The following is a 25,148-nucleotide window of genomic DNA, read 5'->3' on the forward strand; positions in this document are numbered from 1 at the left end:
CTCAGCCTTTTCTCCTGGAGCGACAGATGATGAGAGGTGACCTGATAGAGGTGTATAAGTTGATGAGAGGCATTGATCGTGTGGATCATCAGAGGCTTTTTTCCCCAGGGCTGAAATCGCTAACACGAGAGGGCACAGTTTTAAGGTTTTTGGAAATGGGTACAGAGGAGATCTCAGGGGTAAGTGTTTTACGCAGAGGGTGCTGAAAGCTAGAATGGGCTACTGGTGACGGTGGAGGAGGCGGATACGATAGGGTCTTTTAAGAGACTCTTGGACAGGTACATGGGGCTTAGAAAACTAGAGGACTATGGGTAACTCTAGGTAATTTCTGAAGTACATGTTCGGCACAGCATTGTGGGCTGTAGGTTTTCTATGTTTCTATTCTAAAAGCGACGTGGCAGACTTTTAACATCGTAAACCAGTAAGTTGTTTGTTATGTCTCCCCGCTCGCTGGGAAAACGGAGACACTTCTTTCTCCCTTATCAGGGAGAGAGAACCCGTGGTATGTCGAATACTGGGTGAACAATGTAGTGTTTGGGGTAACTGCAAGTCTCTGTTTTTACTGTTGCTTTGTTCACGTTTGAGCACTTGGTGGCAGGTGTCGATGCTTTTATTTTGCCTGTGGGGGGTAGGGGAGATTGTTGCTGCTGCTTATACATGGGAGGGGGGAGCTGGGGGCACACGTTGGGTTCTAACACTTGATTGTCGTTCATTCTTTAGGGCACTTCTCTGTTTTCATGGATGGTTGCGAAGAAAAAGCTTTTGAGGATATATATTGTATACATTTCTCTGACGTTAAATTGTACCTTTGAACATATTTTTGACTAGGGAGACAGCTGAGTTGCCGAAGAGATGGTGAACTTGACCATCTATTCGCTAGGGATGTAAAGGCCGATACCAACTCTGAATTCTCACCCCTCGCTGGAGGACTCATTGGACCTTCCAGATCAGACCATTCCTCCCCTTGCTCCGCAACAAGAGCAACTTGTTTTTAAAGTCTCCACCCCAGCTACAGGAAACTGCTTCTGATTGGGCACCCTTGCCTACACTCTTCATTTCTCAGACCCAATGATACCGGGCAGATCCACTGGTACTATGTTAGCACTAGTCTGAACTAAAACAGTCTTTTCCTACCATTTTGTCAAACTTCTGTTCCCTGATCATAACTGTTCCTAATGCTTTGACATTACTTAAAAGTCCGAATGAACAATTCATCTGGGTTTTGAATATCCACTCCATTCAGTACACAAGGATTAGTCACAGGTAATCCCATTGATTTGCACCACCCTGCGGTGTCCGTAACCATGTATCCTAATCACTTGACAATAGTTTAACATGGGTTTGAACACAACCCACTTGATCAATGCTTAGGGCAATCACTCAGCATCCAACAGAATCAATCTGGGATGATTCCACCCCCCCCACCCCCACAGTAAACCTCCTTTCTTCTCAGGCATATCAAGAAATGGCTCGTTGGCCCTCGCTTGGTGCTGAAAGACTCACTGTTCTTGGGATGTGTGTGTGTGTGTGTGTGTCTATAATGGGCCCTTGATTTTCTCCCCCTTTCTTTTCTTTAATATATATATATATATATTAAAGAAAAGAAAGGGGGAGAAAATCAAGGGCCCATTATAATTAAACAGTCAAATGCGCACAAGTTGGAGCTCAATTCTTCCAAAAGTCATATTCACCAATCCTCAGTAGACTCTCGCACCTTGCTCCATCAAATCACAGTGCCCAACAGATTGAGTCCTGTGACCGTTCTTTCCAGCATCTCCCGCCGAACAAAGAAAAGGTTCACACTGGTGTCACGCACAAAAGCCCCCCTGCTCTCCCAGCCTTCTCTCCTGATTGGATGGCTCGCATTCCTCAGCACCCATCGTCTTTAACAATAACCCAGACCCTGCTTCTACAGAAAGACCATTACATGAACCACCCTGCAATGTTAGCAGTGAAGTCTTTACCAGGGCATTACATAACCTTCAGTCCCTTCAGTATGCTCCCTCACTTTAGTCTGTGTATTTAGTAGGTGTGAACTGATGCACTAGTTTGTGGATGAATGGACTTTGTTAGACATTGCTGTGTAAAGAGTATGAATTACTCAAGCGATGGTGATTGTTGTATTTTAATATAATTGAATCTGTTTAGGATCAGCTAGAGTCCTCCCGGAGAGAGGTTGTATCATTTCAAGAGAAGGACAGACAGCTACAGTTGAAGAACCGAGCTTTGCACAATTTACTAAAGAATGAAAAGGAGGAGGTAAATGCCTGAGTCGTCTGTCTTCAAGTAGAACAGAATGCCTTTCCCAATTCCCATTTTTGTCTTGCATTCCTTTTGGTCAAGAACTACAGCAGAATTTGACAATCTCATTATTCTTTCAGCAAGTTGATGAACATTTGAGGTTTCCTTAGTTCAAGCAGAGATGATCAAGCCTTTTGTACCTCGTGTGGCTCACTTTCAAAGAAGAAAATATTTGTAATGCACAGCTAGAACTCTATATTTTGGGGACTAGTGAATGGAATGTGTCTCCTGATATGAATGTTTTTGTGAGAGTCTTTTACTACCTAAGGTAACTTGCAGTTGATCTGAAGTTGACATTAGTATAGGCAGCCAAGTTTAGTTGCAATGCTCTAACAGAATCTGTAGGTCATTGCTGTAATTAACTTCTGTTGCTATTTGAAGAACAAACATTTCTTTTAATCTTCAGCCAATATCCTCTAATAATCAGCTTACCATCTTCATTGTGAGACTTAGATGTACACTGATAATTTCTGTATTTTGATCTAATTAATAATTGCTATTTAGTTTTTAATACAACTGACAGTTAAGATGGCGGTACTGACTGTGTGTAACCTAAGAAATCAGACTTAGAAACATCACAAAAAATACCCTTTTCTGAGGCAAGTTGTGTTAAATTATTACCACAAACTGTGAAGGGGTGAGTGATGGTGAGGCAAGTTCAGGGGATGAGCTGAGATGCTGTGTTGCAGATGGAATTCTAATACCCATACAACTAGCCCAGGAACGAGATTGGATTGCTCTGGGCATCAAAATGAGAAGTCGGGGCCTGGGCAGAAGGGATTTAGTGTCCATACAACTGGCCCTGGTGCGAGGTTGAATTGCTCTGGCTGCCAAGCTGATTTGAAGAGCTTGCCAGCAGCTTCAGGCTGGAAGATGAAATCTGGGCCCGGAGTGAGTCACTGGGCTGTGTGGTCTAGGCCTGGAACCTTGTGCAGCAGCAGTGCCCAGGTCCTGGTGTGAGATGCGATCTGCTGTTTAGGCTTCTTTTAACACTGGCCCAGATCAGTCAAAAAACAATTTTGCTTGCTCTCCACGATGTTCACTCTTCTCTCCAGATCCAGAGTGTTTTTCAGATGGAATGAAAAGACAGGGTGTCAGGTTTCGAGGTAAGGGCCGCTTTCTCTCACTCTCCGCGATGTCATCTCCATGGTGCTGGGGCTATGAAGACTGCGCTGGTTGTCGTGCTCCGTGCCCGCTAATATGATAAACTGATAAGCGAGGCTTTGGGCCTACTCTGGGTTGCTCGAGGGTTCGGATCTGAGGACTCACTTTTAGTTCAGAATACTGTTGTTCACTTCAATTGCTTGCATAATTTGTTTTTTCTTTTCTCTTGAGTATCAAGTGTTGGTCTTTTATTTTTATTTTTATTCTGTTTTTACTTTAATTGGGTTTTTCAGGTTTCCTGCTTTGTGGCTGCCTGTGAGCAAACAAAACTTGAGGTTGTACAATTTGTATGTTCTTTGATAACATTCTTGAATCTGATATTTTCTGGAAAATACAATATTAGTAAAAGCAGTTTGTCACTTAGTTCAAAATCTCTTCAGCAATTCATTTTTACTCACCACATCAATGAACTGATTCTACAATCTATAGTCACACTTACATGGACTCTACAACTCATTACTCAATATTATTTATTTACTTTCATTATTTGCATGATTTGTTTTGTCTTTTGCACATTGGTTGTTTGTAAGTCTTTGTTATTTATAGTTTTCATATATTCTTCTTGTATTTTTTATCTGTGAATCTTGCAAAAAAAAAAGAATCTGAAGGTAGTATATGGTGACATGCATGTGTTTCGATAATAATTTTGACCTTGACCTGCCTGTGGCTGTTCTGAGTGAACTTGTAAATGTTAAAATCAGACCAACTTCTTGTCCTGATGTAAACGTGACATAATGTTATTTTTCAGTATTATCTTTTGCAGGATCTGTACCTCTTTTTGCATTTGAAACATTTTTCTGAAATTGGTGCATGATATTAAGTGATCTCCAGAATAAAAATGATGTGAAGAAACTGCTGAAAGCTGGTGCTCCAATCTGCTGGAGGAACCCAATGGGTCAAGCAGCATCTGTGGAGAGAAAAGGAATTGTCAAGAGTTTCAAGTTAAAACCCCCTTTATTCCGGCAACACACACAAAATACTGGTGGAACGCAGCAGGCCAGGCAGCATCTATAGGAAGAAGTACAGTCGACATTTCGGGTCGAGACCCTTCGTCAGGACTAACTGAAAGAAGAGATAGTGAGATTTGAGAGTGGGAGGGGGAGATCTGAAATGATAAGAGATGACAGGAGGGGGAGGGATGAAGCCAAGAGCTAGGAAGTTGAGTGGCAAAAGGGATACAAGGCTGGAGAAAGGGAAGGATCATGGGATGGAAGGCCTTGGAAAAAGAAAGGGGGAAGGCAGTACCAGAGGAAGATGGAGAACAGGCAAGGAGTTATTGTGAGAGGGAAAGAGAGACATTTTTAATAAATAAATAAATAAATAAATAAATTAGGGATGGGGTAAGAAAGTATTCCTGCAATTTCTTTCCTCCCACTGATTATGCTCAACCTGTTGAGTTCCTCCTGCAGGTTGCAGGTTTTTCACGGCAAACAGCTTGACCAAGTTGGAGCCCATGGTGTGTTTGTTAAACTGAAAAATGTGTGATCTCATTCAAAGTAAAATTATTATCAATGTACTTATCTGTCATCAGATACAACCCTCAGATTCATTTTCTTACAGGCATTCACAGTAGAACAAAGAAATACAGTAGAATCAATGGAAAAACTATACACAAAGTCTGACAAACGACCATTGTGCAAAAGACAAACTGTGCAAGTTAAAATTAAATAATTAGATCAGTAAATAATACTGAACTGTGAGTTCTAGAGTCCTTGAAAGTGAATCCATAGGTTGTGGAATCAGTTCAGTGTAAGTGAAGTTACCCACGCTGGCTCAGGAGCCTGATGGTTGAAGGGTAATAATGATTCCACAGTGAAAGTTGCTGATCCACACATTATGGTTGTGGTCCTGTGAAGCCGGATGGCCGTGAATAGCACACACGAAAGATGGAGAGGTGAGGAACAACGTGCTGCTACTTATTTTGTAAGTTATCTACCCAGAATGCCCCCTCACAACATGTTCAGAATGTAACACACAGAAGCAACAACCATCTATAATGGTTAAAATGTATATAATAATATGCCATATTTTAAATTGTAAGTACTTTGAGTTGTGTTTAGCTTTAAATTTTACACTTTAATGTTTTGTATTGGTACTTTATCACAGCAGAAGTCTAGCCATTTTCTTTGAGTATAAATATTATTGCAAGTTGATCAGATTTTATCCCTTTTCAGATTCAAAAGTTGCAAAATATAATAGCAAGCCGTGCAACTCAGTACAACCATGACCTGAAGAGAAAGGAACGAGAATACAACAAGCTGAAAGAACGGTTACACCAGCTTGTAATGGACAAGAAAGACAAGAAGCTGTGTAAGTGTGGCTAAAGATAAAGAGAACAATGTGGCTTGTTCCTTTTCCTGATGATCTTGAGTACAATATCTGCTTCATTTGGAATGGAAATCTATAACTTTTGTCTAAATTGGTTTTGCGGATATGTGTGAGTTAATTATGGACTTGCCATGTTGGTACCCCAATATGTGGTGACAGTTGTGGGCTGCCCCCATTACATCCTTGGGTGCGTTGGTTGTTGATGCAAAAACATTTCACTGTTTCATAGAGTCGTAGAACACTACAGCACAGCAACAGGTTGTTTGGCCTATCTAGTTCAATTAATAAATCTGAATCATAATCCCTCAACTTTAGGTGTACAAGAAGATGAGAGACACTGATAGACTGGACATCCAGAGAATTTTTCCCGGGGCAGAAATACCTAATATATTTTCAGGTGAATGGAGGAAAGTATAGGAGGATGTGAGAGGTAGTTTTTTTTTTTTTTTAAACACAGTCCTGGGTGAATAGATCATGCTTCCAGGGTGGTGGTAGAGCAGATATTTAAGACAATCACAAATCTGCCGATGCTGGAGATCCGAGCAACATACAAAATGCTGGAGGAACTCAGCAGGCCAGGCAGCATCAATAGAAAAGAGTACAGTCAACCTTTCAGGCCAAAACCCTTCAGCAGGACATTTTAGAGACTCTTAGATTGATGGATAAATGAAAAATGGAGGATTATTTAGGAGAGAATGGTTTAGACTGATCTACAGTATGTTAAGTACAGCACAGTAAGTTCTGTACTGTTCCATGTTTGGTGTGAAATAGAACATGCTAGAAATCATAAACAAGATTCTGTGGATGCTGGAAATCCAGAGCAACATACGCAGAATGTTGGAAGAACTCGGTCTAAGTTTTGGGCTGAGGCCCTTCATCAGGACATGCTGGAAATACGCCGCAGTTCAGGACACTTTGGTAGGAAGAAAAATGCTGATAACACTTGAGGTTGGGGGCCAGTATTTCGAGCACCTCTTTTTTTTTTTCAGTGTTTCCATCCTTGCCAGTGTTTGTTTTTGACTTCACTTCTTTTGACTTGGGCATTAAGAAGTTTCCTCATTTCTAAATAGGCAATAAGCAATCTGGAATCAAATAGAGTGATTCCAATTCACAAATAGTTCCAAAGAAATCCCTTCTCTGATGCTCCCTTCACTTTCCTACAAGGATTTTCACTACATAATAGCGTGCAGTTAGACTCTCAGGAAAGACCAGAAAATGATGGGACAAAAGTGCAACCAGCATGGTGAGTATCAATACATTAGGGATGCAAAATCAAAAAGGGTAGCTAATACAGTACTCAGTCTTGTATCTCAGTGCACGAACTATTAAGAAATGCGGATGATCTTGTCGTACTATTACAGATTGTCAGGTATGTTGTGGCATCAATGAATCATGGCTGAAGGATGGTTGCAGTTGGGAACTGAATGTCCGAGGTTACATGTTGTATCAGAGGGATATGAACGTAGCAGAGGGGATGGCATGGCTCTGCTGGTAAAGAATAACATCAAATCAAAGATGTGACTTGGGATTGGAAGATGGTAAGTCTTTGTGTATGGATTTAAGAAACTGCAAGGGTAAAAGGACCCTGATGGCAGTTATATACAGGCCTCCCTCCCAACTGTTGCTGGGATGTGAACCACAGATTACAACGGGAAATAGAGAAGGCGTGCCAGAAGGGCAATGTTATGATAGTCATGGGAGATTTTAACATTAGAGAAAATCAGGTTGGGAATGGATCTCGAGAGAGTTTGCTGAATGCTCATGAGATGGCTTTTTAGAGCAGTTTGTCATTGAGCTTACTAAGGGATCAGCTATGTAATGAACTAGAGATGATTATGGAGCCTAGCCTAAGGGAAAAAGCCCATGGGAGCCAGTGATCACAATATCATCGAGGTCAACTTGAAATTTGATCTGCGCAAAGCCATCGAGGCTGCAAAACAACAACATAGGGACAAGACTGAGTCAAGATTCACAACGCGTAGCACACGTGACTTGTGGCGAGGGCTGCATACCATCGCAGACTTCAAAGCCAAATGTTCTGCCAACATCGCGGCCTCTCCCAGCTGAGCTCAATAACTTTTACACTTGGTTCGATGTCACTAACCCTGAGCCTCCGGGGAAAGCCACCGCTACAACCTGCAACCTGGACATCCCTGAGGCTGAGGTACACAGATGTTTCCAACAAGTGGACAGTCACGAGGCTGCGGGACTGGACGGCACCCCAGGGCAAGTACTCAGGATGTGCGCAGCACAACTGGCAACTGTGTGTTTATTGACATTTTTAATCTCTCCCTCTCCCAGTGTGGATTGCCCTCCTGCTTCAAATTATCCACCATTGTCCCTGTACCAAAAGAGACCAAGGTAACATACCTGAATAACTGGCGTCCTGTCTCAATCACATAGTCATAGTCATACTTTATTGATCCCGGGGGAAATTGGTTTTCGTTATGGTTGCACCATAAATAATAAATAGTAATAAAACCACAAATAGTTAAATAGTAATATGTAAATTATGCCAGGAAATAAGTCCAGGACCAGCCTATTGGCTCAGGGTGTCTGACCCTCCAAGGGAGGAGTTATAAAGTTTGATGGCCACAGGCAGGAATGACTTCCTGTGACGGTCTGTGTTGCAGGACAGGACAGGACAAGCTCTCCTCTACAATCACTCTGAGCACCGGTGCCCCACAAGGCTGTGTACTCAGTCCCCTGCTGTACTCACTGTACACCCATGATTGTGTAGCCAAGTTTCCATTGAACTCAATATATAAGTTTGCTGATGACACAACAATTGTAGGCCGTATCTCGGGTAATGATGAGTTTGAGTACAGAGAGGAAATTAAGAACCTGATGGCATGGTGCAAAGACAATAACCCATCCCTCAATGTCAGCAAGACGAAGGAATTGGTTGTTGACTTCAGAAGGAGTAGCGGACCGCACGACCCAATTTACATCGGTGGCGCGCAAGTGGAACAGGTCAAAAGCTTTAAGTTCCTTGGGGTCAATATCACAAATGACCTGACTTGGTCCAACCAAGCAGAGTCCACTGCCAAGAAGGGCCACCAGCGCCTTTACTTCCTGAGAAAACTAAAGAAATTTGGCCTGTCCCCTAAAACCCTCACTAATTTTTATAGGTGCACCGTAGAAAGCGTTCTTCTAGGGTGCATCACAACCTGGTATGGAAGTTGTCCCGTCCAAGACTGGAAGAAGCTGCAGAAGATCGTGAACACGGTGCAGCACATCACACAAACCAATCTTCCGTCCATGGACTCACTTTACACTGCATGCTGTCAGAGCAGTGCTGCCAGGATAATCAAGGACATGACCCACCCAGCCAACACACTTTTCATCCCTCTTCCCTCCAGGAGAAGGCTCAGGAGCTTGAAGACTCATACGGCCAGATTTGGGAACAGCTTCTTTCCAACCGTGATAAGACTGTACAGTTCCTGACCCAGATCTGGGCCGTACCCTCCAAATATCTGGACCTGTCTCTCGGGTTTTTTTTTTGCGCACAACCTTACTTTCCATTTTTCTATTTTCTATTATGATTTATAATTTAAATTTTTAATATTTACTATTGATTTGTAATCCAGGGAGTGGGAAGCGCAGAATCAAATATCGCTGTGATGATTGTACATTCTAGTATCAATTGTTTGGTGACAATAAAGTATAAAGATGTTGTCCGTGAAGGAAGAGAAGTGAGTGAAGTTACTATTACAAGGGAGAAAGTGCTCAAAAAGCTAAAAGAACTACACCTTGGGGTTCTGAAAGAAGTGGTGGTAGAGATTGTGGAAGCACTGGTAATGATCTTTCAAAAATCATTGGACTCTGGCAACGTGACAGAGGACTGGAAAATTGCAAATGTCACTCCACTCTTTAAGAAAGGAGGAAGGCAACAGAAAGAAACTTATAGACCAGTTAGTCTGACCTCAGTGGTTGGGAAGATGTTGCAGTCTATTGTTACGGATGAGGTTATGGAGTACTTGGTGACACAGGACAAGATAGGACAAAATCAGAAAGGTTTCCTTAAGGGAAAACCAAGCCTGACAAACCTGTGGGAATTTTTGGAGGAGATTTCAAGTAAGTTCAATAAATGGGATACAGTGGATGTTGTACATTTGGACTTTCAGAAGGCCTTTGACAAGGTGCCACACATGAGATGGTTTACCAAGTTAAGAGCTTGTGGTATTACAGGAAAGTTACTGGCATGGTTAGAGCATTGGCTGATTGGTAGGAGGGAGCAAATGGGGTTAAAAGGGTCCTTTTCTGGTTGGCTGCCAGTGACTAGTGGTGTTCCGCAGGGGTTGATGTTGGGACCACTTCCTTTTCTGCTGTATTTCACTGATTTAGATGATGGAATAGATGGCTTTGTTGCCAAGTTTGCAGATGATACGGAGATTAGTTGCCGTGCAAGTAGTTTTGAGGAAATGGGTAGGCTGCAGAAGGACTTAGACAGATTAGGAGAATGGGCAAGAGAGTAGCAAACAAAATACAACGTTGGAAAAATGCATGGTCATACACTTTGGTAGTAGAAATAAATGTGGAGACTATTTTCTAAATGGGGAGGAAATCCAAATATCAAGAGATATCAAGTGAAACTCAACACAAAGAAACTCAAACTTCAAACAATGTTGACTGAAACTGAAGGAGGGTGAATTTTCTGTGCTTGTCCGGCCACTGAGAGACACGGGCGAGGAAATGCATTTCAAGTATTTTCGGATGTCAGCAGGTAGATTTGATGATTTGGTTCATCGTCTTCAACCATTTATTTCGCATCAGTGTATGCACAGTATACTCAGAGACTGGCAATCACCATTCGAATTTTAGCTTCAGGTGAAGGTCAACAGGCTAAAGCAGCTAGCTACAAACTGGTGTCAAGCACAGGGTGCTCCATAATTTTGGAGGTCTGTAAAGCTTTATGGAAAGCATTGCTGCCAGAGTTCCTTCCCTGCCCTTCAGTCGCCCAATGGCAAGCTATTGGAGCGTAGGAGGAAATGCGATGCTACCAAGCGGACCAATCACAGTTGTTTCAGTCTGCTTCACCGCGACGAGTAGTTACATTTTGGGAGAGGTGCATGTTAGGATATGGCGTAGAGTACAGCATAGTGTATGCGGCTACGCCGTACCTATGGCATACATTTGACGCAGAAGTATAAATCAGCCATTACAGGGCTGCCTCCAGCACATCCTCAGATAGTATTGATTATTGAGACAAACATTTCACTGTTTCGATGTGTATGTGACACATAATAAATCTAAATAATTTAGTGAAATAAAAATCAATTCTTAAAACTTACATTGGCTTTTGTTGCCATCTTCTGGAGTGCCACAGGAATGTGACATGCTGAGGCCTGTATTTTCTGTTTGGCTCAGCAATAAAACCAATTGGCATTTGTTACTGTATATCCACCTACAACTAGTCTTAACATGGAAATCTCTCAGGTTTCAGTGTTCATTCATAGACAGCACAATTTTCAACTTTCTCCAAAGACCAGCTAGTGACTTTTTACCAGAACAGAAATGGTTTGGGCTGGAGAAGGTTGGTATCTGTGGCCACTGCCTTTTCCTGGGGTGGATGCAAGAAGACTATCTAGCTGTTCATGGGTTAGCATCTGATTAACGAGTAACTGGGCTCCACCCCGATGGCATAGCTTGTGTTTGGTGGTAGTTCAAGTTCACTGTCATCTGACTGTACATATATATAACCAAGCAAAGCAATGTTCCTCCAGACCATAGAGCACCCACAAAACATGCATCACACACTGCATATAAACCAAAATGTTACCATCAGCAAGTTAATAAAGTATAATTCAAAATGCATGTACTGCACAGCACAGGTAAACAGTTCACTGTCCTAATGCTGAAATGTTGGTGGTGGCAGAGTATTCATTAGCCTCTGTCTGAGGGAAGAAGCTGTACCCAGCTGTGATTGAATAGCAGAGCAGACATGATACGCTGAATGGCTTGATTCTGCTCCTGTGTCTTGTGGTCTAATATACAACAACCTGAAAGCACATATCCCTAGGGTACTCCTTAGTCTGTCAGCGCAAGGGAACAAACTGACCCAGTCCAGTAGTCCTAGTCCTGATGCTCCTGTGCCACCTTCCTGATGGTAATGGGTCCAAGAGATTGTGGGATGGGTGGTAGGAATGCTCAACATTGCTTTGGGCCCTTGGTCTGCAGTAGGCAGCTCTTGATCCCAAGGGATCATGGGTTTGCGCCTCTGGTGGACTGTGTCCTTTCCAGGGTGCAAGCCTGCACGGGAAGATTTGAAGAACCGGCTGTCACCCGTGCAGTGGGTTCTCCCTCTCCACGTCACTGATATAGTCCAAGGGAAGGGCAAGCGCCGATACAGTTTGGCACCAGTGTCATCACAGTGGCTGCCAGCGTGAAGTTGTAAACAACATCAAACTGCCTTTGGGGCCCTGGCTCTGGATTTTTTCCTTGGGGTTTACTCCCGAAGCCTTTCCCTCGGGTGGGTATGGCCGCAACGCAGCAGAAGTTTAAAATCAGAGCTTTCCTTCTCCTAGGTCTGCAACACTCCTGGTAAATATCACAAAAAGGAGGAGCTCCTGGTGATCGTCTTGGCAGTTTTTACTGTTCTCTGTAGGGCAGATTGCATAGAATGGAATCAATGGTAATGTAACAGTATATGATCTAGAAGCAGCAATAGATCATTTGGCCCCTTGTTCCTGTTCTTTCACTTCTGTACAACCTTCATGAACTAATCCTCATTCCCTTCTGTTAATATCTAAAGAAAACTATCACTGAATCTCGAGATTTCAAAAAATAAAAGCATAGACTTTTTTTAAAAAAAGAAATAAAGTTGTTAAATAACATGCTGATTAAAATACAAAGCTTGCAAATAAAACAAAAACATGAGCATTTAGGGGGGGAAAAGACTTGCTTTCCTCTTTGTAAAATGGTTTATTGCTGGTGTGTGTACTGAGGTACAGTGTAAAGCTTTGTTTGACTTGCCATCTATAAGATCAATTCATCACATTAGTGCTTTGAGGTGACTGGCTGTTCATCATATCCAATGACAGGGGACCGGTGTTGAAGAGTTTTTAAAGTGGAAAAGCCATTCCACAGCAGCAATTCTGCTCTCTTGACCTCCAAAGTCTAGGTCCAGTGGTACGAGTAGTCCTCACAACTGGGGCTTTGCTTAGTTTCAGTGGATGACCATGACCTTGTCATGCCCTTTGCTCTCCACAAAACGATGCAGGACTACCTTCCTAGCCATTGGATCTTACTGTTGATCTCATCGGCCCAGTCTGCTGGAGCCGACCACACATGCTAGGGTGGGTATGTTCCCACCTCCTCGGTGCATTGAGGTAGTACAAGGGAAAACAGTAACAGAATATAGTATTACTATAATACTATATTATTATTAACAACAACAGAATATAGTATTACTATATTCTGGAAGTGTTATGCAGGCAGACAATAAAATGTAAGATCAGAATGAGGTAGATTGTGAGATCGAGTATCTAATCGTACAAAAGGTCTATTTATTGTTCTTAAAACAGTGGGTCAAAATTGTCTTTGAGCTGGTAGTAGGCGTGTGCTTTGTGGAATTTATATCTTCTGGGAAGAAGAGAAAAATGTCAATAATGAACCAATACTAATAGAGACTTTTGCGATCCAGTCTGTTGACTTTTGTGTATAGTCTTACTCATTGTTAAATGTTTCCATGTTTACAAATTATTTATTATTGATACATATAATCCACCTTTTGTTTACATTAGGCATTGACATCCTTAATTATGTGGGGCGTTCAGATGGGCGACGGAGTGCTTGGCGAACTGGCAAAACAGAAGCCAGGTATTGTTTAGTTAAATAAGGATCTTGCCTCTTTGTTTTTTTTAAAATTCAGAAAGCATATCTCCATATCCCCATTTAATTTCAGTGTGGTAGTACAATACTTCGATTTCTGATCATTTCTACCTGCTGCCTCCCATTTTCCATGCCTCATTATGGTTCCCTCCTCCTTCCCTTACTTCAATGGTCAACTGCCTTCTCCTTTTAGATATCTTCTTCAGCCATCTTACCTATCCCCTCCCAGTTTCATACTTCATCCCTCCTGTCTTGCCCACTCACCTTCCCCCTTACCTGGTCTCACCTATCACCTCCAGCTTGTACTCCTCCTCCTATCCCCACCTTTCCATTCTGGCTTCTGCCCCCTTCCTTTCCAATCCTGATGAAGGGTCTAGGCCCGAAACATCAAATGTTTATTCCCTCCCTTAGATTTGCTGAGTTCCTCCAGTGTTTTATGTGCATTGTATAGTATTTTTTCCCAATGTTCTCTCTCAAAACTGCAGGAATGAAGAGGAGATGTACAAAGTCCTTATCAATAACTATGAAAGACATCATAAAGAACTCATGGTGGAAAACATTGAACTGAAACAAGTTCTCCAACAGATGAAGAAAGAAATGATGTCCATACTTAATCGTAGAAAGCAGAGGCCAAAAGAGCCACTGGAAGATAGCAGTGGTATAGTGAGTTTCACAATATTATTTTTGATGTCTTATTGTGAATCTAAGCATTTTTATTCCCTTGTTCAACTGTTGATTTGCAGCACAGTATCATTTCTGCATTTTGAAAGGTTTAATCCCATCCAAGTATAATTTGAAATCCTTGCTAGGTCAAGATAAAATGAAATGCGAGGTGGTGGGTGAATGGTTAAATCACTGTGCCATTAATCTGAACACCTGGTCTAAAAATCAGGGACATTTTCAAATTTCAACAGCTATGAAATGCTATTTTCAATTTAAACTTCAAGATAGCATAACGCTATTACAGTGACAGCATCCCGAGTTCAATTACTGCCGCTGTCTGTAAGGAATTTGTATGTTCTTTCTGTGACTACAAGAATTTCCTCTGGGTGCTCCAGTTTCCTCCCACAGTCAAAAGACTCGGGCTATTAGGTTAATTGGTCACACGGGTAGAACTGGGTGGCACGGCTCATTGGGCTGTAAGTGTCTTTTACCATGCTGCTGTATTCTAAATAGATGTCAATTTGAAAAGGGTAATTATGATGTAGCTGGATGTTTGTAAAACAATGTCCTGTGATCTATTAGAGATCACGTCCCTTTGAGAGGACGCTGAAAGGAAGCTTCCATGCTCTCTCAAGTTTGGTGTAAGAGATCCCGGGGTTTTATTTTAAGAATATCCTGTGACCTGGTCAATATCCTTTTCTTCCTCAGGAGCCCTTTTAGACTTACTTCCACTGGCAACCGTGTGGTACTAGTGCCTTTTCTGGTATTGTTGCCTTTTAATTCCCAGTAGCAACACTGAAATAGGCCCTTTAGTCCAACCAGTCCATGCAGACTGGTTTCTGCCTAGTCTTCATTGAACCCCACCTGGACCGTAGCCCTCTGTACCCCTCCCATCCATGTACTTGTCCAAACTTCTCTTGAATGTTGAAATCCAAAACTTCCACTGGCAGTGGGTTCCACACTTTTACCACTCTCTGAATGAAGAAGTTCCCCCTCAAGCTTCCTCATAACACATCTTGCCTTTCACCCTAAACCCATGACCTCTAGTTGTAGTCTCACCCAACCTCAGTGGAAAAGCCCTGCCTGCATTTACCCTATCTGTACCCCTCATAATTTTGTATACCTCTCATCAAATTTGAATGCTTCAACTTCTGGTGGTGTGAATAATTTTAAACATTTAATGGTGGGCTTGGATTTGGATATTCTGACTCTGAATCACACATGCCTTTCTGGAGGAAGCAACTTCATAACGTATCCCTTAAATTCACTGTCTTTTTAATGCTCAGGGAAACAATACATTTCTCTCCATCTGAATTACATTTTTTCAATGTAATCATATTTTAATAGCTTGATGTTATTAGATACACTGAAATTAAAATGTAAATGTCAAGCAAGCACCTGTTGCGGTTGTTCGCCATTCTAATCCACAATAATTTGATTTCATAGCTGTTAATTATTAGTAATGGTTTGGAGTTAGTTCAAGTTACATGCAGTACTTGATTCATCCATTTGGTTATTGAACCAACAAAGCTCTAGTTACTACCTCAGTATAGCAACACTATAACCACTTTACTCTAGAATGGACTAATTTTTTTTTTTTAGAACTATACAGCACCTAAGTAGCCCTTCAACCCATCTATTCCATGGCCAATCTATTAATCTGCTTAATCCCATTGATCTGCACTGGGACTATAGCTCTCCATACCCCTCCCATCCATGTATCTTTCCAAACTTCTCTTGCATGTTGCAATTGAACCCCTATCCACCACTTCAGCTGGTAGCTCGTTCCGCACTCTCACCCACCCTCTTAGTGACTTAAGTTCCCTTTAAATATTTCACCTTTTGTGCTTAACCTATGATCTCTAGTCCTTGTCTCACTTAACCTTTGTCTTAATCATGTTCTTGTATAATTTGTTTAATTATTTCTTGTGAATGCTTTATTTCTGTTGTTGTGTGCCTGTACTGCTGCTGCAAATAAATTCTTGTTGCACATGAACTTGTGCATATGATGATCTTGATATTGACTTTGAAGCCAGCTCTGTAGAAGCTTTAATTTCTGTCACTTAAGAAGTGATTTTGATTTGACAGGCTGGGTCAGACAATGAAGAGGATTCTCGTGAGTCAAATAAGGAAAACAATTTGGAGCTGTCGTGTGAGGAGGTGCGGGAACAACTGACCAACAGCATTCGGCAACAGTGGAGAATGCTGAAAAGTCATGTGGAGAAATTGGACTCACAAGGTTAGACCAATCTGTGTACGTCAGTACAGCTCAAGGTGGCTTCCTGGTTTGAGGTCGAGGTTAATGAGTTTTGGGGAAAAAAATAGGCATCCGTTAGTCTTGTGAGACCATGGATTTGCGCCTTGGAAGGTTTCCAGGGCGCAGACCTGGGTGAGGTTGTATGGAAGACCAGCAGTTGCCCATGCTGCAAGTCTCCCCTCTCCACGCCACCGATGTTGTCCAAGGGAAGGGCACTAGGGCCGATACAGCCTGGCACCAGTGTCATCGGAGAGCAATGTCTTGCTCAAGGACACAACATGCTGCCTCAGCTGCAGCTCAAACTAGCAACCTTCAGATCGCTAGATTGACGCCTTAACTACTTGGCCATGCGCCAGCACTTGGGGGTTAAAAAAACAGTAATAATAGTTGATTCCAAACTAACAGTCATCTGGGAATACAGATCCAGTATTCCTTGTAAGTGGCATCACAGGTAAATAAGGTTGTAGAGACCATGTTGGCCTTCATGAGTACTGAGTATACATGTTGGGATGCTATGTTGATATTGTATAAGGTGTTGGTGAGACTTGAGGGGTACCCTCTCCTCTTTCTCATGTTCTTTCCAACAGAAACCCTTGGAAATCAATGAAAATGTGCTTTCTATTTGGCCAAGTTATTCTCAAGTTTTGCAACTGACTATAAGAATACGGCTTCTCTTTCCTGTTGGAAAAAATTCAGTATATTTGGTTAGTTTTCTGATGAGATCTTCTGGCAAGCTGAGCACTTTTTCATTACTGCTTCTCATACATTAAGTTACCTGCAGAATTTTATTTTAAATATATTCCTTTTCAGAAGATTTGAGTAGATGCTGTTTGAACAGAGACCACTACAGTTTGCTTATCCTGTGCTGGGATTTGTTATGTGTGGGTTAGCATGCCACTGTTACAACTCGGGGCGTCGGAGTTCAGTTCTGGTGTCCCCTGTAGAGAGACTTTGTGTGTCCTCCACAAGGAATGCAAGGGTTTCCTCTAGGTGTTCCAGTTTCCTCCCACAGTCCAAAGACTTGCTGGGTAAGTTAACTGGTCATTGTAAATTGCCTTGTGATTTGGGTAGGGTCAAATCAGGGTTGCTGAGGTAACACAACTCCAAGCGCCCATTTCGTGCTGTGTCTGTACCTCGAAATAAAATGGGTAAGGGCTTAGTTAAAAGGCAAGAAAGTCATAGAGCATTACAGCATAGAATCAAGTATTTTGGCCCAATTTAGTCAATGCTGAACTGTTATTCTGCCTAGTCTCACTGAGCCGCACTTGAAGCATAGCCCTTCATACCCCTCCCATCCACGTACCGTGGATTGTCACCTTGTTGTGGTGGTGAAGCTTGTGTGGTCCTGTGATCCTGAGAGCAATGCCGTCTGGAGCTGTGCTCCTGGTAGTGTCACCCATGGCTGTAAGGTCGAGGGTGAGGTCCCTGACAAAGAACAATCCAATCAAGACCTCAACAGTGGAACAGGCGGACGAAGTTACTTCGAACTCAACGGCTGTGAAGGCGGATGAAGGCTGCATCAAATCCATCAGCTCCAATCGTCGTGGTTTCCATGCCATTGGAATCAGTTGGTTGATTTGTGAAGTATCGTGTGCTTCTTGGAGTGCAACATCAAGTACACGTTAAACAAATACACACACAGGCGTCTTCACTCTGTGGGCCACTTCTTCAGAACGAAGACCATCATACTCGACCTCGAGGGATAGCCACAACAGGGACGATCCATGTACCTATCTGATCTTCTCTTAAATGTTGAAATCAAACCCGCATCTACCACTTCTGTTAGCAGTTCATTCCACACTCTCACCACCCTCTGAGTGAAGAATTTCCGCTACGTGTTCTCCTAAACATTTCACCTTTGACCCTTAACCCATAGCCTCTAGTTCTAGTTTGTTCCTTAAATCTAGACCATATTCACTATTTGTAACACTTTACTGGTCACTCATTTACAAATGTTAGAGATGGTTTGTTTTAAATAAATCTGGAAAATGCTTGAAATTCTTACCAGATCAGGTAGCCACTGTGGAAGGAGAAACAGTTGAGGTCTCAGGTCAAAGAAACCCACCCCCCTATATTTCACGTTGTCGATATTTATTGTTTTTTTTTTGTTTTTCTTTTCTTTGTGTATTTGCACAACTTGTTTTTTGCACATTGGTTGCTTGTCCGTTTCTGTCATGTGTGGCTTTTCATTGATTCTATTGTGTTTCTTTATATTCACTACGAATGTCTGCAAGAAAAGGAATCCCAGGTTATTGTATGGTGACATAAATGAACATTGATAATAAATTTACTTGAACTCTATCAGAGAGGAGAAAAGAGAAAGCAAGCCACACCCAGGCCACTTGTACCTCCTGCACCTCATAAAGTGGCCACTAAATGTTTGCTTCTGGTCTGCTAGAGTAGCTCATCCACTTCAAGGCTCAACGTGTTGTGTGTTCTGAGATACTCTCTGCACACCACTGTTGTAACACAGGTTATTTGAGTTACAGTCACCTACCTGTCAGCGTGAACCAGTCTGGCCATTCACCCTGGTGCTGTCTCATGAACAAGGCGTTTTTGCCCACTGTTGTTCTCGTTTTTCACACCTGTTGTGTGTTTAATATTTCAGTAATATTTGATTATATTCTTTGATTAGCAATTTTGTTCACATAATGCATTGTGGGTTATTTGCAAAAGTACGTAAATAGCATATGGCATCATGTGCACACCTTTTTTTAAAAAAAAAAAATAATCCAGGAGATCAGATTCTGAGATGCTCAAACCACCCCGTCTGACACCAACAATCATTCCATGGTCAAAGTCATTTGGATCACATTTCTTCCCCATTCTGATGTTTGGTCTGAACAACAACTGAACCTCTTGACCATGTCTGCATGCTTTTATGCATGGAGTTGCTGCCAGATGATTGGCTGATTTAGATATTTGCGTTAACCATCAGATGTACAGGTGTACCTAATGAAGTGACCACTGAGTGTATTTTTCACAAATAGTGATATTTTGGGAATGGATTGGTAGAACAGAATAAACATTTCTGATAGGATGAGATCAAATGAGTAAATATACCATTTAAAATCTTGTTGCTAAGAGAAGGGCAGTGAAATGTGGCCAGCTGGACAGAACAGCAAAAAATAAAATTCTCAATTTATGATGTGATTTAAAAGTGAGTTTGATATGGAGTCCAGAAGACTACGAGTGTTCAGAGACAAGGTGCTGTTCCTCAGGCTTGTATGGAGCCCTGTTGCGTCAGTCAAAGAAGTGGGATGGCGTACAAAACTGTAGACTATTTTCTAAAAGGGAGCAAATTCAGAAATCAGAGGTGCAAAGGATTCCCCATTCATGATTCCCTAAAGGTTAACTTGCAGGTTGAGTCGGTGGTGCGGAAGGCAAATGCAATGTTAGCATTCATTTCAGGAGGACTAGAATATAAAAACGAGGATGTAATGCTAGGTTTTAAGGCGCTGGTCAGATCGTGTGGAGTATTATGACAGTTTTCGTCCCCTTATCTAAGAAAGGATGTGCAGACTTTGGAGAGGGTCCAGAGGAGGTTCAAGAGAATGATTCTGGGAATAAAATGTTTAACATATGAAAAGTGTTCGGTTATGGGTCTTTTCTTGCTGGAGTTTAGAAGAATGAGAGGGGGGGAATCTCATTGAAACCTTTTGAATACTGAAAGGCGTAGATAGAGTGGATGTGGAGAGGATGTTTCTCATAATGGGGGAGTGTAGGGTCAAAGGACAGTGTCTCGGAATAGAGGGAAATCCATTTTGAATAAGAATGAGGAGGGATTTCTTTATATAAGGGGTGGTGGATTGGTGGAATTCATTGCTTCAGATGGCTGTGGAGACCAATTCATTGGGTGTGTTTAAAATAGAGGTTGATTAGTCATGGTGTGAAATGTTGTAGGAAGATGGCAGGAGAATAAGGTTGAGAGGGATAATAAATAATCATAATGGAATAGCGGAGCAGACTTGATGTGCTGATTGGCCTAATTCTGATCCTATATCTTGTTATCTTAGGGTCTAATGCAGGGGTTCCCAATCTTTTTTAATGACCAATATCATTAAGCAAGGTGTCTGTGGACTTCAGATTTGGAATCCCTGGTTTAATGAATTGAAATGGTCATCTACCGAAAGCTCAGGACCACCCCTGAGGACCAGAGATGATTTACAAAGTAGTCAGTGGATTTGAGTTTGTGGAGGAGACCACTTATGAACAACAAGTAGATGTGAAGCCATGTGAATGAATCTCTGCTTCACCTGGAAGGAATGTTTGGGTTCTTGGATAGTTTGAAGGAAAGACGTGTTGCATGGGGATCTTTAAATCACCCTGACCACTGTTGATTGGCTGAGTTTCTGTTGTTGCAGCCACCTTGAAGTCCAGTTTTCTGGAAGATGAAGTGATCAGCAAAGAAGATCATGAGCAGGAAATGGAGAGACTGAAGGATGAAATTCAGCAGTGCCGGGATGTGATCAAAGCCCAGCAACATTTGCTACAGGTAGGATCTCCATCTTTAAAAATAAATTTTGTGGATGTGACAATGAATATTGGTAGGTTAAGCATCTGTGGCCAAATACTGCACTCGTATCAGACCTGGGAAGGTGTCCTAGAGCTCAACCTTAGAGTGGGAATCAATGATCCAGTCCTGACACTTAAGTATGAAGTGGCACTGTAGAGTATTGGTAGAGTAACGTTTACTGTGCCAACAACTGGGGTTCAATTCCCATCACTGTCAGTAAGCAGTTCCTCCGTTCTCCGTGTGACCATGTGGGTTTCCTCTGGGCACTCTGGTTTCCTCCCACATTCCAACAATGTATGGGTTAAAATTAGTATGTTGTGGGCATGCTATGTTGGCACCAGAAACATGGTGAAACTTGTGGGCTACCCCCAGCACATCCTCAGAATGTGTTGGTCATTGACATAAACAACACATTGTCTACAGGTACATTGAATACATGTGATAAATAAAGATCATCTTTAGTCTTTTAGAATATGGATGTTTTTCATCTTCTGTAAAGCACTAGCTTTTAATTTTTATTCAGTCTCATACTCCGATTAACTCCCCATGATTTGTCCTACCTCACACCAATATCTGAGTGATATGGAGCAGCTAATGAAAATGTAGAGCATAGCTTGGGAAAACATGTGAATAACATTCAAATTCTCAAACAGCACTATGGTCAGGATCACATTAGAGCTACTTAATTCACAGCATTTCATGTTTCAACACTGCTGTGGTTTGATTCTCTTCTTGGGACAGAAATTTTTTAAAGATTAATTTGTCACATGTACACTAAAACTGAAAGCATACAGTGAAATGCATCATTTGTATCAATGACCAACACAGTCTGAGGGATAATAAATCAACCATGATGGAATGGCAGAGCAGAACCGACAGAGCATATGGCCTAATTTTCTTCCTATGTCTTATGGACTTATTTAGTTTTTATGGAATATGCAATGCAGAAATGGATTATTCTTTTCACTTCTGGTGTTTCTGTCCTGTATCAGCCTGATAGTTCCTGGAGTGTTTCACGTAAAGTACTAATGCTTTAATATAACCAGTCATAGTCATATTACCACACAGATTCCTGTGGTACTCTACTAGTTACAGGTTGCCCAGCAGAAAATAGCCCGATCATCCCTACATTGACTATGGTTTGCCAATTCTTTATTGCTATATCCAACACTCTGCTCAAATCTTACAGTTTTATAAAAACTGGTTTCCCTCTATCCACTTAAGTTCCAAGTAAATTTATTGTCAAAGTACATATATACCATATACAACCCTGAGATTTTTTGCATGTATTTACAGGAACAATATACATTTTTCTTAAGCAATCATCCTTACTGGGGCTTGGGCCGTCAACAGCAGCTTGCCAGAGTCCTCAGCCCCAGGCTGAAAGAAGATTGATCGGCCCTGTGCCTTCTGCTTTCACCACAAGATTTGATACGTCTTCTAAGTGAAGGTTCTTCCCCTTCCAGGGATGAGGTCTTTGGAGCTTCTGTTGGTGTTTCTGTAGTTCTGGGTTTCTACAGGATGGGGTTGCTAGATCCATGTCCAAACCTCCTTTCATAGCTGAGCTTTGGACCATCCATAGTATACATAGCATTTCCAAAAAAAACTATACATAAGCAGACAAAGGCTGACACTTAGCCATTACTTCCTGAAAGAACTTTACTAACTTTGTCAATCTATTTTACTGGGTTAGCAACTGTTCATATTTGTGCATAGTTTCATTATCTTGAGCGCATCCAATTCCTGACATACACGCATAAGACCATAAGATATAGAACAGAATTTGACCATTCATCCTATCTGATCAGCTACCCTGTTCAGTGATGGTGATTTTTTTTCCAAGCTCTTAAAGATGGCAGAGTGAAGGGATATGGGGAGAAGGCAGGAAAAGGGTACTGATTGTGGATGATCAGCCATGATCACAGTGAATGGTGGTGCTGGCTCGAAGGGCTGAATGGCCTACTCCTGCACCTATTGCCCCTTACCAGTCAAGAGCCTATCAATTTCCACCTTAAATACATCCAGTGACTTGACCTCCTCAGCTGCATGCAGCAACAAATATCAATGATTCACCAACCACTGGTTGAAGAAATACTGCTCAGCATAGAAAAGGCACAGTCCTATATTCTGACGCTCTGCCATTTGGATCCTAGAATCTCCTGGCTCATAATGTTTGAACTTGTAAATGCCTGCCTCAATTAGCATTTTTCAGTTGTGGGAGACATTCATAATAACGTGTGCTGTATATTTAAACTGTGTATTGTTCAGGATTTCAACATCTGCAGAATCTCTTGTGTTTGTATTGAAACTCCTGCATTTGTTAAAGGAGGAGTTCAGAACAGTTTAAATGCCAGATACTGTTATTTGCTGCAACTTCTGTAGATGGTTTTGATAAATGAATTAATAGAGCAATTTGTTGTACAATGGAGTTTAAATTGATGTAGTTTGAAACAGTTCTCTAACCCCCACCTTCCTGATAATGGTCACAGATTGGTGTTCTCTATTGTGTTTTGCCTTTTTGTTTTGTTTTGCTGCTTATCCCCGCAAGAGTGACAAGTGCTGCACCTGCCCCTACATCTCCTCCCTCACCTCCATTCAGGGCCCCCAATGGTCCTTGCCAGTGAGGCACCACTTCACACATGAGTCTGTCTATGGCTTGGTGCTCCTGGCGTGGCCTCTCCTACAACGGTGAAACGTGATGCAGATTTGGGGACCAGCTAACTAATGTGTCTGGTGCTCCTGATGCGGCCTGCTCTACATGGGTGAGACCTGACGCAGATTGGGGGACCGTTTTGTTGAGCACCTCTGCTCCATCCACCACAAAAGGCAGGATTTCCCACTGGCTACCCATTTCAATTTGACTTTACAATTCGACAAGTTAGTCCATAGCCTCTTCTACAGCCACACTCAGGGTGAGGAGCAACACTTCTCGTACCATCTGGGTAGCCTCCAACCTGATGCAATGAACATCAGTTTCTCTAACTTCCAGTAGTTTCTGTCCCCTCCCCTTCTCTTTTTCCATTTCTCAACCCAGCTTCCCTCTCGCCCTTTCTCTTCTCCTCACCTGCCCACCACCTCCCTCTGGTGTCCCTCCTTCTTCTATTTCTTCTGCGCAACATTACCTCATGCTCTTGAGCTCCTTTTGATCCTTTTCAAAGGTATTGAATTCACATTAATAAGCTAAAAAAAACTAGTCACTTTTCAGATTTGACCCTTTGTCTTTTCTTTGCAAAGCAACAGCTTAGTACACAGTGTGACGATGAAACAGCTGTACTTTTGCGGGACTGCTACTTGCTGGATGAAAAGGAACGGCTGAAAGAAGAGTGGAGACTGTTTAATGAGCAGAAAAAAAATTTTGAAAGAGAGAGAAGGAATTTCACAGAAGCAGCCATTAGGCTCGGTCATGAGGTAGCTATCTTACATTACATTTGGTCCTGTTCTCTGAATTAACCTGGTCATTCTAAAGACAGAAAAAAAACAGAATTTAAAAAAATTAAGATTAAAAAATGATTTAGCTTAATTTGTCACATGTATATCGAAATATAGAGTGAAAAATGTTTACTTGCATTGGGAATGTGTTTGGGGGCAGTCTGCAAGCATCACCACGCTTCCAGTGCCAGCATAGTTTACCCACAATTCACTAAACCTTACCCTTACATCTTTGGAATACGGGAAGAAACCAGAACACCCAGAGGAAACCCACGTGGTCACGGAGAACGTGCAAATTCCTTGCAGACCGTAGCAAGAATTGAGCCCTGGTCTTATAGCAGGTGTGCTGTAAAGTGTTGTGCTAACGGTGCCACCCCACAGTATAGAATTTGGGTCCTTAGTAGCAGATTGGAGCAAAACTTCAAAAGGTACAAAATTATGACTCTTCACAGTTAAGTGGGAGCATGGATTTGTCACCATGAAAGGGTGAAAATAAATTTCTTCTTTCAAAATCCAACAGCATTAATAGTCTGAAATTGTAGTGTAGAAGGTTAGTGCAATGTGAAATGGAGAAAGGTGCATTATTTAGGTTGTCTGATACACAGGTGTTTCTAATGGCATGGTTTCTAGAGCTATGATCACCGCAGGTTGTAACTA

The 25,148-nt window shown here is 41.9% G+C and overlaps 1 protein-coding gene across 3 annotated transcripts in view; it reads left to right on the forward strand.

The window, feature by feature from the left end:
* Positions 1-25,148, forward strand: part of ssx2ipa (synovial sarcoma, X breakpoint 2 interacting protein a) — a 111,233-nt gene that overhangs the window by 65,669 nt on the left and 20,416 nt on the right. For 2 of the 3 annotated variants that reach the window (XM_072273283.1, XM_072273284.1), the window contains exons 5-11: positions 2,149-2,259; positions 5,640-5,775; positions 13,539-13,614; positions 14,112-14,289; positions 16,378-16,528; positions 20,911-21,041; positions 24,297-24,470. In XM_072273283.1, coding sequence (XP_072129384.1) covers positions 2,149-2,259; positions 5,640-5,775; positions 13,539-13,614; positions 14,112-14,289; positions 16,378-16,528; positions 20,911-21,041; positions 24,297-24,470 — 957 coding nt within the window. The remainder of the gene's footprint in view (positions 1-2,148; positions 2,260-5,639; positions 5,776-13,538; positions 13,615-14,111; positions 14,290-16,377; positions 16,529-20,910; positions 21,042-24,296; positions 24,471-25,148) is intronic. The other variant, XM_072273285.1, reaches the window with a different exon arrangement.

This window comes from Mobula birostris, chromosome 12 (assembly GCF_030028105.1).
Source record: "Mobula birostris isolate sMobBir1 chromosome 12, sMobBir1.hap1, whole genome shotgun sequence".
Classification (NCBI taxonomy): Eukaryota; Metazoa; Chordata; class Chondrichthyes; order Myliobatiformes; family Myliobatidae; genus Mobula; species Mobula birostris.